Raw genomic sequence first — 14,309 nt, 5'->3', positions numbered from 1 at the left:
ACCTACTCTAATTCCTGCTTTCCCTGGTTTTGAGATGCCTCTTCGCTTTACCTTTTACTCCTATTTAATATCTTTGTAATCTACTCCCTTCATAAAGTCTTTCTATATCACAGAATCCTCCTCATACCATTCATATCCCTCTTGTGGTAGTTACTTATTTAAACTTTACTTTGGAATAGTCATTGTGTACTAGGCTCAGTTTTTCCTGCTTGATCACAGGCTTTTTTCTTCTTCTCGTCCTCTTTGTCCTCTCCCTTTCCCTCCTCCCCTCCCGTCCCACCGCCCCCGACCCCCGCCCCAGCCCTCCTTCTCCTTCTCTACTTATTTTGAAGTATACTTGACATATAATAAACTTCTCATATTTAAAGTATTCAATTTGATGAATTTTGACATATGTATGTATACACCTGTGAAACCATCACCACAATCAAAATACTGACCATTTTTGTCATCTCCCAAAGTTTCCTCATGGCCTTTGCCTCTCCACCCTCTCTCCGACCCTGTCCTAATGCAACCACATGATCCGCTTTCTGTAGGTTGCATTCAGTATGCATTGTTTCTGGTCTTGCTTCTTTTAATTCAGCATAATATTTTGAGACTCATCCTTGTTGTGTGTATTGGGGGACTCACTTCCTTTTATTGCTGAGTAGATTTCCATTATATGGACAAACCACATTTTGTTAATCCATTCACTGTTGATGGACGTTTAGATTGTTTCCAGTTTTTGACTTTGCACATAAAGCTGTTAACCTCTGTGTGTAAGTGTTTGTATAGGCATATGCTTTTATTTTAACTTGGGTAAATACTTAGGAGTGAATTGTCTGAATCATATGGTGAGTATATGTTTAACTTTTAAAGAAACTGCCAGACAGTCCAAAGCGGAAGTAAACTGTAAAATGTACCAATTTATTCCCTGTCACCCACACAGGTGGTGACAGTTCCACTTGTTCCACATTCTCGCCGACACTTAGTATTATCTGTCTTTTAACCTTTAACCACTTAAATTGGTGTTTGAGTATATCTCATTGTATTTCTTTGACAGTGATGTTGAACATCTTTTCCTGTGCTTACTGGCCATTTGTATATATTTTGTGAAATGTCTCCTTAGATCTTTTGCCTGTCTTTTTTCACCTGGTTTGCTTGTCATCTTATTATTATATTGTTAGCATTCTTTATATATACCAGATACAAGTTCTTTATTTGAGATATGTGTTGTGAATATTTTCTCTGTGGCTTGCCATTTCATTTTCTTTACTACATCCTTTGAAGAGTAGGCTTTTAAATTTTGATGGAGTATAATTTGTTGATATTCTTTTCATGGTTCATGAGTTTTGTGTACTATCTAAGAATCTGTTCCCTACCTCAAGGTAACAGATTTTTCTCCTGATTTCCTTCTATAAGTCTTATAGTTTTAGGTTTGTGACCCAATTTGAGTTAATTTTTTATGTATGCTGTGAGTTAGGGTTGAGGTTCATTTTCTGTTTTTCCCAAATGTGTATCTAGTAGTTCTAACATTTATTGAAAAGACATTGATTTCCCCATTGAATTTCTTAAATTTGCATTCAGAGTTTTATTGCTACCTCAAGTTCAGACATTTTTTGTTGTCAGTTGAAATCAAGGAGGTAAGTAATCTTGCATGGTTTTTTGCTAGGCCATAGGACACTGATGATAAATTTCTCCAGATAATAGGAATTAGATTTTTAACGGACTCATTGTTTTTAATTCAGCCTGTTATCATTTTATTTTTAGGTGTTACACATAATATTGCATTACTTCGAGAGGTGATAATCAACTCACGCTTTGTAAAAGGAGACATCAACACTAAATTTCTTTCTGATGTGTATCCTGATGGCTTCAAAGGTTTGTATATATTGAAGTATTTTAGTGTATTGAAGTTATTATTTTTTATACTTTATTACAGTGTATACTTTATTCTGAAATTAGGGCCTTGGGCCTATATTGTACTTGATTTATTGATATACTTAAAGTATCCTAGACTGTAGACATTCATGATTTTGAGTGTTCGTGAGTGACTCATGAATGTGTAATAATCTGTAATTTTGTTGAGTGAGAAATTCAACTAGTATGTGGAATGTTGTGTTTCTGAAAGTCAATACAGGTTTGTATTTCTCGCTGATAGGAGTATATACAGGAACTCTTCTTTAATATTAAAACTGTATCTTTATGAAAATTAGCACGGAAAATTTCAGACTGCTAGGTGCTATTCCTATTAATGAAAATGGGGATGTCTAAGAAGATGATGGCTTTATTCTGAAACATGAGTTTTGAATAAATTAGTGAGTGGACTGTGAAACTTAGCACTGCAAAGTTATCAGTGAGTGTTTCCAGGTAGTAGAAAAATGGCTCATTAAGTGAGAGACAGAGAAAACCCTTGAGTAAGCATTAAAACATGGTTAACGTGGTATTAAGACACTGACAGGACTTAACATGAGACTTACCAGAAATGTTACTCACGTGAAAGGCTCTACATATGTTTCTAGTGAACTTGGGGACATACGAAGATTAGGTCTTCTCTCACAAATTTTAAGTGTTCTTTATATCCATTTAAAGTGTTTTAGTATATAAAACGACTCCTTCATTTTAGGAACCGTATATAGATTCAGGTCAGCTTCATTGAATACATTTACAAAGCAACTTATTACATCAGAATTTATAATACAGAGTTTTCATAAGAATAACTGGAGATTACTGATTTGATTGTTCTTTCACAACTTTAGTGTTACAGGGCTTTATTAGTACCAAGAAAAATAAAGAATGTGTTTTATTTTTATTTATAAACTTAAAACAGAGACTAATGAATCATCAGGTTCTTTTTCCTGAACTTTTGAATTTTTAAAAATATAAATTACAGCCTTAACATGATCGCACTTTTGTTCTTGTGTGATTATTTCATTAATATCTGTTGGTTTCATGAAGCCAGGAACCACTTAATGTTACTGCTTTTTATTGTATCACTAGCAACTAAAACAGACATTAAATAAATATTTGTTGAATTAAGGAAAAGAATCTTTTTTTTTTTTTTTTGATTTAGATGATTCTTTTTATTTTTATCATGGCTTTACTGAGATATGAGTCACATACCATACAATTAAAAGTGTACAATTCAATGGTTTTTAGTAAGGGAAAAGAATCTTGTTCATAGTATGGGTGAATAGGTATTACCTTGACTATTTTTACTTAACTGTACATGTGTCCAGATTACAAATTGGTTTTATTTTGATCCTAACGTTTTGGCTTCTTGTCCTTTCCAAAGTTTTAATTAAAAGTTATTGTCAGTTGTGAAGTGGACTCAGATTTCCATGTGCTTTTGTGTCTGCCTGGCTTACATGAAACAGTAGGCAGAAGGAGACAACAGGTCAAAACTTAAGGGAACTTTTAGAACACACATATTGTATGTGTGCATGGGTATTTATATATACATACACACATTTATACATGTGTTTATGCATATTTGGTATTATATCCCATTACCATGGAAAAGAAAATGGAGCATTTAAAATTTCTAATTGGAGTTGGGTACTATGTGCTGTACATTTAGCAGCAATTGAAAATGTTCCAAATTCTCAAGAGAACTCAGAAATTTTCTTCAAACTGAATATTGGAGTTTGCTGTAATAAACTTAATATATTACATTTCTTTTTTGGCAGGCAATTATCAGCACAGACACCATAATTCTGCTTCTTATGCATAACAATTTTTAAATTGTTATAAATTGTTAGAAGGCCTTTAGCAATTTTTAATCTCATCCTTCATTTTACATGTGAGGAAACCAAAGCCCAGAAAGACTGATAAGGCTAAGTGACCAGTAATATAATAAAGCCAGAAATTAAACTTAGTGTTTAACTTAGTGGTTTCAACTTCTGTTTCAGTACTCATTCAATTGTGCTAGGATTCAAATTCATAAACCACAGAAGTTTACAGAGTATGCTGTATGTGTCATATTGTCTGTTCAATATGTATGATATGACAGTTTAAAAGTACACACCTATATTTGCCATTCTTAATGTCTACTGCTTATTTTATTCCTTCATATTATTTTCATGTCAGTTCTTTCTTCTCTGAATGGCTACTACCTCTTGTTCTTCTTCTTCAGATTACTGTATTTCTCCTTCCCTATTTTTCCCCAGAGCAGGTCTTAGATATATTAAACTGTATCATCTTTGATTGTTTGATATATGTGCCTGAAAGAGACAGCAGGAAGTGGCAACTGAAGTTAATCCAGGATCTTATCCATATGTTTGAGGCTGAGTCATTTTGCCCCTTTGGGATTACCCATCTGCTTCCCATCTGTCCAGCTATCCTAGACACTATTCATAGGCAAGTGCCTGTTTTTATGACTGCATTAAATTCTTTTATTATATATGTATATTATCCCAAGTTTATTTGTAGACTAGGACAGTGTTACTAAAGTCTCTTAGACTGAACTTTGAAACGATTGTGTTTAAAATTTAAAAATAGAATACACAAGAATTTGTTCTTCACATCAACTTATTAGATGCTGATGTTGAAAAGGTATTTTCCTTTGATTCTGAAAAATAAATGGAAAATGGAGAAGTAGATATTTTGATTTTGAAATAAAGGGAAAATTGAAGAAGAAGATTATTTTAAGAAGTATAATTTCAGTTAGCCTAGAATGGACATTTTGGACTTACTTCTCTGCTGCCTTGCTACACTTGAACCACCAGCCCCATCAAAAGAAATCATTAAAATTATCTTTCTCTTCGTTGCAGAATGTTTAGACAACTTTGATTTAGCACAAGAAGTCTACTATTAATTACACTTCTCTTTATTTTTTTCCCTTTGAATTTAGTCAAGTATTTCTGTACCTTTAAAAGTGGTAAATATGTGACTGAAGTGTTGCCTTTAAAAATTCAGTCATTAAAATCATTCAATAAATAATTTCTTCTCTAGAAGAAAATCAAAGAGAAATAATATATTTTCCCTGTCCTTAAAAGTGGTTATATCATTAGGGAAATAAACATGTAAAGAACTAACTACACTACAGGACAGAATAAAAGAAGTGCTAAGGTGAAGATATAAGCAAAGTGTCTTGGAGCGGAGAAAAAAGAAACTAGTTGCAATTTGGGGAATCAAGGATGGCTTCAAGGATGAGGTAGTGTAGACTATTGAAACACCTCTCCAAGGACTCTCTTCCGTAGGTGCAGGGGTTGTCATACTGCCTCAGGAGAGCCACTGTGTGTATCTCTTCCTAATCCATCTTCTTTGATGTGATGTTGGTGGTTTGAAATCAGCCTTGGAGAAAGTACTTACAGTAAGGAAATTGGCAAATGCTGCACACTACCGCACTTCTTCCTTCACACCCCAGTTGGTTATTAAACATTTACCAGCAAACCACTGCCTATACTTTGACCTGACTATTGGGAGCAAACAGAGTCATTTGCATACAAAGGAAGAAGATTACCTATCTAGGGAGGGAGACCTAGAAGAGTCCCTGAAGACAGGAAGTACTCAGTTTTAGACCTGCAGGTATGGGAGGCAGATGACTGTGCTGATTAAAAAATTGTGAGAACACTTACAGGTATTAAATTAGAGGAGTACAAAAAACTGAGTTTTAGAAATGAAACATTTCAGCAAAGTGAAAGGACTGCTAAGAACAAAATTATAGTGACCCAAAAAAATACATGGAAGAAGTATCTCAAAATATGTAGCAGAAAGGTAGAGAGAATGAAATGTGCGAAATGATGAGAGATGTAGAGAGAAGTGCCAAGAGATTGTATGTGTAAATAGTAAGAGTTTCATGAAATAAAATCGACAAGGAAAGGTTAATTTTAAAAGAAATAATAAGGGAGTTGTTTTTTTTTTTTCCACTGTTCTTAAGAAAGACTTGAGATGTTGTTGGAAAGACTCACTGAGTTTCAGACAGGATTAATGAAAAAGAGTAACTATTCTAGGCATATCAAGAACAAAAAACTTTTTAAAGCTTCTAGAGAGAAAAATGTTATATGCAAAGAATGTAGAATGAAATCATCTTCAGGCTCTATAAACTGGAGATTAGAGAACCTTAAACTGAGTATCTGTTCCATAGGAAAGAACTTGTTCCAAGAGTACTATACCCAACTAAGATATCCCTCATGTGTCAATGTGAAAAGAGAGATTTTAAAATAAAAGTTCAGAGATGTACCATCACATATACCCATTTTGAGGAAATTACTGAAGAAAATACTTTAACCAATTTGTGGTTAAGATGATAGCTTAAATATACACCTTTTTCCTCATCCCAAAACCCCCTAAATTGAGTTTTTTAAAGACACAAGCCCACAAGGAAAAAAGAGAGATGATTTTAGAAAATGTAAAGCTGAAGGGTGATTCTTAACTGACTTAGCAACCTAAAAATGTTGAATCCTAAGCTGACAATATGAAAAACTGAGAAGTAGCTCTTTGTCACTGTGGAACCCTTCAGAAGTCTCAGTAATTATTAGTTCCAGTAACTTGGAAAACTCCCAAAGGAGGGAATATTGGTCTAAAATCTCTGGAAGATTTTCTCCATATCACCTCCTTCATTCTTCAAAGCAGGGTGACACTGTCTCCTCCACTCTGGCAAAAGCTTGGAGGTTCTTCCCTGTAGAGAACAAAACAGTCTTTGTACTGAGCGACACCAGGCAGAGTTGGCAGAGGATCAAGTGAATATGGACATAATGTGGTGACACCTTCTGCTCCCAGCCCTGTTCTCCACTTGGTTCCCAGAGTGCTGGCAGGCAGACACGCACAGGCACAATAGTAGACTATCTTTCTCTGAGAAATCTAAGCAGCCCTTAGAGAGATTACCCAAAGATTCCCCCAACAAAATGATCCCACCAGATTACCCTACCCGTGAAGCCAATGGTCAACAAAGCTGCATCCCACAAAGAGAGAGCATGCACGAATCAGTATCAGGACACCTATCAAAAATGTTTCATACTACACTAGATTTGAAAGGAACCACCAAATGAGTATTAAAAATAGACAATAGGACTAAAACCACTTACGAGAACACAGATCTGGCTTCTTAGAAACTGGGTCATGCAAATGAGGGTGGGTAATAGCATGAGGTTTACAGAGGCACATCACAGAGGTGCTGCCACAGGGGGTTGACCTCCAGTAACCATTGGAGTGGAGACCATAGACATCGTTTAGGGCTTTGGGCTTTGTTTGAAATTATCCCCTCGAAAGGTTAAGAAGGTGAGCGTTAATTGTGAGGAAGAAGTTTTTCTCCTTTCAGTTGCAAATATTTGCTGAACCCACTACATCAAAGGCAGTAGTCTAAGCTCTAGAGGTGAAATTATTTTAAAAAAGCCAAAGGCTTTCTAAAACCAAGAGACGCACCTTTTTCCAGCCATGTCTTCACCAGAGATCCCCTGCTCCCTGACTCGCTGACATTGCAGAAGGGGTTTTAAGCTTTAATGCTCTCAAGGTCAAGAGGTGGGTTTGAGAAACCTTAGACCTTCACCTGTTGAAGACCTCAGCTGCGAGAGCGCTTTTGGCTGCATCTGTTACATGTGCAAGGCTGGAGGTTCTCAACCTCTTCTGCCTCCTACAGACGCCCAGAGTCATGCCTGTGAGTCTTCCCAACCAGGGTTGGCAGAGAGTTGAAAAACAGGTGTTGAATTGTACAGCTCTCTTAGTTTACATTCACATTTGACAAAAGGACAGGAAGAATTTAAATACACTCATTTAGGTCCCAAACTTCTAGATGCTTAGGATTTATCAGTCAGCAAAAGAACTTGCTGCCCTCACGGGACTTACATTCCAGTGAGTTAGCAGGCAGCGTGCATTCTCAGCTCCCCTCCTAGCAACTCTGCAGCGTTTTACAGGTGAGAACCTGCTCAGAAACATGAATGAAGTGCGCTCACCTCAGCTTATTCGCCTAGAACAGAAATTGAATGCAAGAGTGACTGACTCAACACCAAGCTAGCCTGGGCTGCTGTACTTTTGCCTGGACTCAGAAGAGCCTCTTCATTGGCTTCCTTACTGCTGCCATTGCACATTCCAATTTATTCTTCATTCAGCAGCTAAGGTTAACTTTTAGAACCAAATCAAACCTTCTCCCTTACTTTGGAAGCCCTCAGTGAGTGAATGGCTAAACAGCATGGATGAATCCCAGAAACATTATGAAATGTTTCCCCATTTTTATGAAACTAGAAAAGAATCTAGTAACCTGGGGCCACAGAGGGAAAGCAGAGACAGGGATGTTGACTGGGAAGAGGTGCAAGGGAACATTTTAGGGTGATGGAAAATTCTGTATAGATTGTGGTGTTTATGTGGGCATATACATTTGTCGAAATTCACTGAACTGTACACTTAAAATGGATGCATTTATTATATGCAAATTGTACCTCAAAGTTTAAAAAAAAAACCCACCTCTGTTAATGGGTATCCATTGCAGTTAAAATAAAATCAAAACTCCTGATGGCTTATAAAAAAAATAGATGTTAGAAAGGTATTTGATAAAAATTCAGTAGCCATTTCTAATGAAACTCTTTTCTAATAACCCATTTCTAATAAAACAAAAAGTAAACTGCTTAAATTTGATTAAAAGGCTACTTACTGAAAACTAATAAAACTTCATTTTGCATGATGAAATGCTAAAATCATTTCCCTTAAAATCAGGAACAAAATGAGGTCTACTATAAAATTACCATTATTATTAAATATTGTTTTAGAGGATAAAAAAGGAAAAAAAGGAAGTAGTTGGTGTAAATATTTTTAAAAGAAGAGACAAAGTCTTTTTTTTTTTTTCCAGATATAATTATATTCCTAGAAAACCCAGAAGATCCTACTAAAAACTTCTAGACTTAATAAGCAAATTTGGCAAGGTGGCTGAATGCAACAAGAACAGTATGCCAAGTCAGTGACTCTTTTTTTGTGTGAGAGCTAGCTTGAAATGAAAATGGAAAAAACCAAACCTTTTCTTACTAACTGTAGTATCTTGTAAGACTGTAGAGAAAATTTAATAGGAAAGACATAGAACCTATATGGAGACAACTATAAAATCTTGTCAAGGAACAAGAAACACAATCTGAAAACATGGGGGAAAAAATCAGTTATTTTTTGGGGGGACTCAGTATATATGAGTGTCAGTCTTTCCCAGATTAATACACAGATTTTATATAATTCCAGTTAGATTCACAAGGCTTACTACATAAGCGATTTAAAAGCTTATATGTAATCATAGATTTCCAAGAACAGCCAAGAAGATTATGAAAAGTGAAGAGGAAAATTGGCTTCCATATATTAAAACATACTGCAAAACCTCTACATATAAAAAGTACAATATAAAGGATAAGATATCCTTGGTTATGATAGAATCTCTGATGCATTGCCTTTTTGGACCTGAATACCCCTCTTCTGACATGGCCAGAGTACCCCAGGAGTGGTCCGGATATAATAGTTCTTTTATTTAACGAGTTTTAGGATGTGTAACTGCAGTCTAGATTGGTGATGTACAAGTGTAGGAGGGAATAGAATTATTCAGTGTTACTTTAGGTTAGAAAAGTCAGATCGATGGGTGGAAATCACAAAGAAACAGTCTAACTCAGTATGAGAAGTGACTGGCTAATGATTTAGAAATCCTTGTAAGAACGTTTCATTTTCCTATATTGTAGGGGTTCTGTAGGTCATATATAGCAATCTGTCCAACATTGCAGTAGAAGAGACACCCACACTGCGTGGAGGATATAGAGTAGACGATATTTGCAGTACTTCCCTATTAAAATTACCTGAGATTCTTTAAAAAATTGTAGAAACAAATTTAGTTCAATTGTAGAAGACAGGAGTCTTCAGCACGCTTATATCAGACAAATTTATTGAGAATTAGCCATTGGTAAAATTTGAGAATCTGTTCCAGTATCAGTAAAAGGGTTAAAGTTGCTATGCATTGTATCAATTTGCCTGTGAGATGTGATGTTCGATTTTATTTGGGATTCTCCTTAATATTGCCTGAGTCAGTACATCTAATAATTTGTTAGACAAATGAAACACAGATTTAGCATCTTACAGTTTAAAGGATTCCCATGTTTTGCCTTTTTTTCTGTTGGCGATACATGATGTGCAGATGTGTCTAGAGAAGTGACAACTTTGTGAACCACTGTAGTAAATATATTTTACAGCATGACTTAGGATACACGCACTCGTGAAAAACAGTATGAGCAAAGTGCTCTCATAACTTGTTTTGCTGGTCTGACCCACTGAACTGGTTTCATGAACTACTAAGTGGTTTGTATTTCACAGTTTGATAAACATGAGTCTAAACCACTTCTGTTCACAGTGAGATCTGTAGACATGTAGCTTCAGCAGCACTCTGGAGCTTCTTGGAAATGCAAGTTACTGGGTCCCACCTCAGACTTACTACCCGTCATTCTCTGCAGGTAGAGCTCGGGAGTCTGTGCTTTAATCCAGGCGATTCTGATGCACAGTGAGGTTTGAGAAGCACTGCTCCTCTTTATACCGCAAAGAGCTTTTGTGGTTATATACTTGCTATATTGTAAATTAAAACTTAGGAACTTTAAAAATAATTATTAATTCATTTTCAGAGTAACAATAGTAAATCCATTATATGTTGACATCAGAGTAGTGATGTCATCACACGTCATATCTCTTGGATCAGGGAACCTCCACAGTATACTCCTGAAAAAATGAGAGGGAAAAAAGCAAATAAATCTTAGCATTGTTATGAAAGTAGTTTTGACCTTGCAGAACCCCCAAAGGGCTCTTGGGGACTCCCAGTAATCCCCAGGCCATACTTTGAGAACCGCTCTTGTATAGATGGTATGTTTTTGAGAAGACTGAGACCAAATTTCTGTAATCCTCATGTAGGGTAGTTTATTATGGAAGCATACGGAATGTTTCCATCACTGCTTACGTGTTGGGGATGATTAGGAACTTTTCAAAGCCTGTAGGAATGTGGTTTATTAGGCCATTGAGGGTTCTGTTACTGAATTCCCAGACCAACGAGACGTCCCACATTGGTGTTACAGTTTATGGTGCTCCTAGGTTTGTCTCGAAGAATGGGTTACTGGGGCTTTCCTTTCCCTTCAGTGTCATGAGACACTGCACCTTTCATTTTCATGGAACGCCTCTCCGTAGAAGAATGTGCTGCCGATCTGGAAAGTCTTTATATTCTAGTTGTGAATATTTTTAGTCTTATTTCTGTTCTGAATAATTTTTTAAGCATAGTGTTGAAATTACTTCATTTCTTTCCGATAAATTTAAATAACTACCTGATCGTTTTTTCTTTGTTGAATTGTACAAGTAGCATCTTAGTGCTGATGATCCAGCACTCAAATCGCCTATCCTGTACCATCTCATAAACTCTATTATCTGTACATAGCATGGTGGTAAATAAATAGTGTTAGAAGTTGTGGTGAGATTACAGAGCACTCAGGGGGATGTGTTAGCTGGCAGACCGTAGAGTATCCAGTTCTGCCTTGACTCACACACTTCTTGAGGAATTATTATGCACATAGAGCAGATTTCCCCGCTGCACCACACTCAGCCAGACCAGGGAGTCTTCCCCGGGCTTGTCAGGCTAGACCACTGCCCCCAGGTCCAGCTGTATTATGGTAAGAAGAGTGAATTAAAGAGGGAGAGAGAAATCGATTGGTTGTTTGGTTGACTGACTGGGATTCAAACCCTGACTGTAAGTATAGAGGCAAGACAATCACGTATTTATTTTCTTTTAGTCCTTCACATTAGAAAACATGGCTCAGCCAGTGTCCTTGACCGGCAACACTCCTTTTCCTCACTTTATCCTCTCTCTCCTTAGAAGTAAAATTTGGGGTGGGGAGTGATAAGGAGAAGCAGATATGAGGAGCCCTAAGTTTTTCCTAGAGATCTCTGTGAGTAGTTTTCTTATTTGCAATTGTTTTGTTCTGTGCATCTGTTTAATATCTTGTTTCCCAAATTAGACTATAAACTTCCAGTGAGCAGGGGTCTTTGTTTTATTTGAACCATCTTGCTCCCTCCTTTCCCTCTGGCACAGCCCAGTGTCTGGTACAATACTAGCTCCATAAGAGATGCTTGTTAAAATACTTGTTTGAATGACTAATCATTCTGTAATATAGAAGCATAGATGTTAGCATTATGCGTGTGATTGATTGACTGATTGATTGATTTCACTCAGGACACCAGTTAACAGAGAATGAGAGAAACCAGTTATTGGCAATAGCTTCATCCTTGTTTGTGGCATCCCAATTAAGAGCACATCATTTTCAAGAAGATGAAAATTCAAGGTATGTGAGATCATTTAAAACAGAATAAATGAGCAGAAAAATTTGGACATTATTGGAGAAAGTACTCTGAAACCTTTTAGGAAATCTGTTCAAGTAATTTGTATTTATTACTTTTGTTTTCTTACTCTGTTAATCTGGAAAAATGTTTTGAGAAGTGTTATAGTACTAAACTTTAGGAAATAACCTGAACAGTTAAAAATATGTATATAAGAAACTTGTTTATAAGCTATAAGAAAGAATTAACAACAGGTTGAGTTAGTTGTGTGTGAGCCCTAAGTGTACCTTTTAGCTTCCTAATAACCTAAGCAAAAGGGAAAACATGCTTTATACCAGGGCAAGTAAAAACAAAATCATTGTGACATTCATGCTTCTGAGTGACAGGATTATTTATTATGAATGTCTGTGCACTTGCTAGAGTAATCCTACTTAGCAAGTATAGTCCATTACTTGCTAGAGAGGCAGTTGATAAAATTGTGTTACGTCAAGTCCTTTTCCTTTCTTTTTACTTTTCCTCAAGAGGAAGAATAAAGATTAGAAAAAGGATGGCAGGTGATCGAGCAGCTCTGAAGAGCACAGATCAGAAACTCAGGTTACTCCTGAAGAATTAGGTAGAAGGGAAACTAAATGGGTCTCAGGCTATATATTCATGGCTAATGTGGTTTTACTCAGAAAATCTCTGAGTAACCGGTACTTCTCTTTTTTAAAATTTTTATTGGAGTATAGTTGATGTACAACATTGTGATAATTTCTGTGGTACCGCAAAGTGATTTAGTTATACATATATATACATTCTTTTTTTAAATGTTCTTTTCCATTATAGGATATTGAATACAGTTCCTGTGCTATAGAGTAGGACCTTGTTGTTTATCCATCCTGTATATAAAAGCTTACACCTGCTCACCCTAACCTCCCACTCCATCCCTCCCCAGCCCCCTCCCCCTTGGCAACTACAAGTCTGTTCTTTATGTTTATGAGTCTGTTTCTGTTTCATAAGTAGGTTCATTTGTGTCATATTTTAAATTCCACATATAAGTGGTATCATATGGTATTTGTCTTTCTTTTTCTGACTTACTTCACTTAGTGTGATAATCTCTAGTTGCATCCAAGTTGCTGCAAATCTGCATCTATCCATTCATCTGTCAATGGACATTTAGCTTGTTTCCATGTCTCGGCTATTGTGAATAGTGCTGCTATGAACATAGGGGAGGGAGCATGTATCTTTTTGAATAAGAGTTTTGTCTGGATATATGCCCAGGAGTGAGATTGCTGAATCATATGGTAATTCTGTTGTTAGTTTTCTGTGGAACCTCCATACTGTTTTCCATAACGGCTGTACCAACTTATATTCCCATCAACAGTGTAGGAGGGTTCCCTTTTCTCCACACCCTCTCCATTATTTGTTATTTGTAGACTTTTTAACAATGGCCATTCTGACCGGTGTGAGGTGGTACCTCATTGTAGTTTTGATTTGCACTTCTCTAACAATTAGTGACATTGAACATCTTTTTCTGTGCTTATTGGCCATCTGTATTTCTTCTTTGGAGAAATGTCTATTTAGGTCTTCTGCTCATTTTTCGATTGGGTTGTTTGTTTTTTTGTTGTTGATGTTGTTGAGCTGTATGAGCTGTTCGTATATTTTGGAAATTAAGCCCTTGTTGGTCGCATAGTTTGCAAACATCTTCTCCCATTCTGTAGGTTGTCTTTTCGTTTTGTTTATGGTTTCCTTTGCTGTGCAAAAGCTTGTAAGTTTGATTAGGTCCCGTTTTTTATTTCTGTTTTTACTTCTATTGCCTTAGGAGACTGACCTAAGAAAACATTGCTGTGATTTATGTCAGAGAATGTTTTGCCTGTGATCTCTTCTAGGAGTTTTATGGTGTCATGTCTTATGTTTAAGTCCTTAAGCCATTTTGAGTTTATTTTTGTGTATGGTGTGAGGGTGTGTTCTAACTTCATTGATTTACATGCGGCTGTCCAACTTTCCCGACACCACTGGCTGAAGATTCTTCTTTTTTCCATTGTATATTCTTGCCTCCTTTGTCAAAGATTAATTGGCTGTAGGTG

General features: G+C 36.3%; 1 protein-coding gene across 3 annotated transcripts in view; it reads left to right on the top strand.

Moving 5' to 3' along the window:
- Positions 1-14,309, top strand: part of PCCA (propionyl-CoA carboxylase subunit alpha) — a 370,033-nt gene that overhangs the window by 200,108 nt on the left and 155,616 nt on the right. For all 3 annotated transcript variants that reach the window (XM_061170561.1, XM_061170560.1, XM_061170559.1), the window contains 2 exons: positions 1,750-1,860; positions 12,140-12,248. In XM_061170561.1, coding sequence (XP_061026544.1) covers positions 1,750-1,860; positions 12,140-12,248 — 220 coding nt within the window. The remainder of the gene's footprint in view (positions 1-1,749; positions 1,861-12,139; positions 12,249-14,309) is intronic.

Source organism: Eubalaena glacialis, chromosome 16, assembly GCF_028564815.1.
Source record: "Eubalaena glacialis isolate mEubGla1 chromosome 16, mEubGla1.1.hap2.+ XY, whole genome shotgun sequence".
Classification (NCBI taxonomy): domain Eukaryota; kingdom Metazoa; phylum Chordata; class Mammalia; order Artiodactyla; family Balaenidae; genus Eubalaena; species Eubalaena glacialis.
This window is presented reverse-complemented; position numbering and strand designations above follow the sequence as displayed.